We start from the raw sequence: 3,852 nt of genomic DNA, 5'->3' as shown, positions 1-3,852 counted from the left end.
TCTGCTGCACATTTCGCGCTGAATCCGTGGCCTCTTGCTATGCTGCAGCCAGTTGGCGCCGCACAGCTGATGTTACCCTCCATCTCGCCCTCACCATATGATCTCAGACGATCTGCATCAAGTGATTATGGTACCCCTGTATCAACTGGAGGTACGTGCCCTGCTGTATTGCTTGAATTTTGTATTTATTTAATTGGAAATATTACTATAGTCACTGCGCCATCTCCGCTCAGTACCATCTCTGGACTTCAAGACCTTCCATTTGCAAGTTCATCTACTGTTTCCACTCCAGAGCTAGTGTATGGTCCCTATCCACTTGCTGGCAGCAAACGTCTACGGCGCTCACTTTCACAATATTCACTTGTACCTTCACCGCATCTATCCGACTCACCAAGCCTTGCAGCTGAGACTTGGTTGCCTCAGCGTCAGCAGCGATTTGAAACCTTGTTGGCTCGCCTTACAGCATCTGCAAATCTTCCCCATTCATGGGTTGAAGATTCAGAGTGGAAGCAATTCCTTTCTGAGTTTGTTCCTGGCGCACGCCCCTTCTCTCGGAAGACACTTACAAACCGCCTCATTCCATCAGCCTTGAGTGTCCTCAGAGCAGAATCACGTGCCAAAGTTGTGGGCAGGGTTGTAACACTTCATACCGATGGCTGGTCAGCTTCAAATTTCCACCACTTCCAAGGGTTCTCAATAACTGCGGAGCGACGAGTACTCTATATTTATAAGCTACTCATATATGAAGCTGACTTTTCTTTGCAGTCTCTTCCAGTTTCTCTCAAAGACACTACGGCAGAGCGCAAGACTGCGGAACTACTACTGGTTCATATCCGAGCTGTGATTCGGGAAGTCACCAACAACACGCCAGCTAGCTGGAGAGCATGCCTTATAGCCTTTGTCACAGATAATAGTGGCGAGTCTTTATCTGCTTGCAACACCATTGCTGTGGAGTTTCCAGGAATTCTGTGCTTTCCCTGCTACGCCCACCAGATTAATCTCATTGTCGGAGATTATCTGAACAAATGCGGGGCACGATTTTTGGCACAGGCAAGAATGGCCGATCAGCTCATCACATGGTTTCGTAGCCACCCCCGCATCCTTGGCCTGCTACAGGAAGTTCAACTGTGCACACGCCATAGAACTCTTACCATTATACGAGCTGTCATCACTCGTTGGATCGCACACTATCTTGCATATCGCCGTCTTCTGGAAGTCCGGAACGATTTTCAAATCCTTTTGAAAGAGGACGAGAACCGATCTGAAAGTCTACTCATTACTGGCAAACCTGAGGCAAGGGCAAAAGCAGAACAAATGAGCAAGCTTATAGAAACAGGCTACTTCTAGCACTCTCTGGCACGGTCGAGCTCTGAATACTTGTTTGTTTTAGAATTTTTCTAATCTTTGAATTTAGTGCGAAAAGCCATCTTGGATCGCTTGCACAAGCTGCGAACATCCTTCAGGCATCATCAACCTGCCTTGACCATGTCCCTCTAGTCTTCGGCATGCTGTATCATCACTTTAACTCCCTTCGCTCAGTAGAAGGAGCTGATGCAGACGACGACATGGCCTGCAGGACTATTATTTCCAGTGTCGAAAAGCGCTGGAAGGCTGCAGATCAGGATATCTTCATTGCTGCTATTATTCTCCATCCTGGGTTAAAGTTCTGTCCATTTAACCCTGGGGAGTTCAGCTTTGCAGATATTTTTATGCTGATGCAGCATGTCTATCTACGCCTTTTTCCTGCTGCTACAGCTCCTCCTCTCACTTTGGAGCAAAATCTTTGGTCATATTTAGAGGACACTGGGAAATTCAAGGGTATGGCCAGTCTTTGGACTACTAGACAAGCAGCTAGCAGCACAGAAGCAGCAACCTACTCAGTAAGCCATGTTCTATTGTTTCCTGCAATTGAATTCAGCTTAGCTAATTTATATTGCTACCAGGACCAGCTCTCGGGAGACGATCCTTTGCAAGTTTGGAGGGATATCAGGCGTGGTACTCAGCTCTGTCCACTGGAGCAGGTTGCTGAGCTGATCCTGCCGATATGTCCCAATAATGGCAGAGCGGAGAGATATTTCAGCCTACTCAAGCTTATCCTCACTCCCGGACGCTCACGGCTCACGGCAGACAATCTCACCAACGAAGCAGAGCTTAATACTCACATTCGTTGTGAGCAGGAAGCCTCGGGCACACGAGTCGATCGTGCCAAACGTAGGCACCGGCTCTACATTGATGTTTCGGCTGTCGCTCCCTCGTCACAATCACCCATGCCCACTCCTCCTGCCACCAGCTCTACAGTCCCACTACCACCTTCTTCGGCTTCTCCAGCACTGGCGCCACCAGCTACGCCAGCCAACGTGCTGCCACACATCACACTATGCGAAGCGAACGATGCGGACAGCGATGCGGAACACGATGCGGAACGCTCCGTCATGCTCCGTCACGTCGGCTCCCTGAACACCATTGCACAGGGCCTAATGCAAGATGCCCAAGCGGAGGAGGACCTTACAGAGGAAGACCATGTACCAATCACTCTGGCATCCTATGGCGAGCCATACAAGCTGCCTCTCGCACGACTCTTCAATTATCAGGACCGTTTCTGGGTGACAATGGTGGAAAAGTGGGGTATTCGGAGCTTAGACGAGGAACTTGAGGCTTATAGCATTGTTGACATGGATGCAGATGGAGATTATGACCCAGACTCGTATCCTTTGTAGCTAGCTATCTGGTAACTTATGGGTATATCATACATTCACTACTCGACAACACGCGACGGCAGACCGCAAAAGGGCGGAAGAGCCTGATGGCGTCCTGCTACGCGATTGGCTGCCGGGGTGGGACCCAGAACACTGGTCAGTCACGGTCATGTCTGACTTGGTCATTGACCAGTCATTGACCAGTCACTGACCGGCACAACACTGCTGTGCATGGCCGCCTTTTAACGTTAAATATTCGTAATTACGAGTGCTCGACAATGTACACATCAGTTTTCTTGGCGTTTTATATATTTTATAATTAAATACTGACACTACATGCCTCACGTAAATGTGCATTTGCTAAGATGGCAGAGGAACCGGCTCGGCCTCTTGCAACGCAGCAAGTATTCTATCCCTGCTCCAATACCAATCTACGGTCCCGCATGCCAAGGTAGCGGAGTCCTTTCGTGCCGGGTCGTCTCGGTAGCTGGTCCTCTGCAACAGGCGGTCGGCCGGCTGGACGGTGTCATGAATATTACACAATCCGGATGGTTCTCCCGGATTCCATGGTATTCTCTTACTTTCTATACACCTCCGTATATTCGTAGGATATTCTAGATATTCAGTCTGACATGTATATAAGGAGCTTGTACTGCTCAATAACAAGCCAGACTCGAGCTGGTCTTTCCTCACTCACATTCCTCTCGTCTGTCTCCTCAGCATTGTCGTAGCTCAGTCCAGTTGGATTGTTAGTTGCTGACATTAGCTCGAGTCTCCACCAACTGCCCTACGACGATCCTCGCCACTCCCACTCCAACCATCACACATCTTCACACGACAATCCACTCTATACGCGCATCTGACTCTCACCCTAGCTTCTAACCCTATCGACTCTACCGCATCAAGACCCCGGGAACCCTTTTTCGTGCACTTGCACATAACCACTTCCCTATCCGATCCCTGGTAATCCCTTGCTCCGTTGGAGCTCGACCAGGTCGTGTTTGTATTGGATTCGTGCCCCGGCCTACCATAGCTGGCGCTAAACGTGTTGCGCAGTGCACATGGTTATCCTGAGTACGACGTGGCAACCGGCTGAGGCTGGGCGTCAGAAAAGAGACAAAGCTTTGTATCAGCGATCCCTACCCCGGGCGTCGGA

At 49.7% G+C, this 3,852-nt stretch overlaps 1 protein-coding gene across 1 annotated transcript; it reads left to right on the top strand.

Annotated features, from left to right (window-relative positions):
- Positions 1–411: 411 nt before the first annotated feature.
- On the top strand, positions 412–993 carry PHACADRAFT_52973 (uncharacterized protein; the record flags this gene model as incomplete). Its single annotated transcript, XM_007402356.1, has 2 exons — positions 412–714; positions 766–993. Coding segments are annotated over 2 exons (531 nt in total), but the record flags the coding sequence as incomplete, so codon positions are not given.
- Between the last annotated feature and the right edge of the window lie 2,859 nt (positions 994–3,852).

The sequence above is a fragment of the Phanerochaete carnosa genome (genome assembly GCF_000300595.1).
Source record: "Phanerochaete carnosa HHB-10118-sp unplaced genomic scaffold PHACAscaffold_119, whole genome shotgun sequence".
NCBI lineage: Eukaryota > Fungi > Basidiomycota > Agaricomycetes > Polyporales > Phanerochaetaceae > Phanerochaete > Phanerochaete carnosa.
Note: the sequence above shows the minus strand (reverse complement) of the source record. Positions and strands in the feature narration are given on the sequence as shown.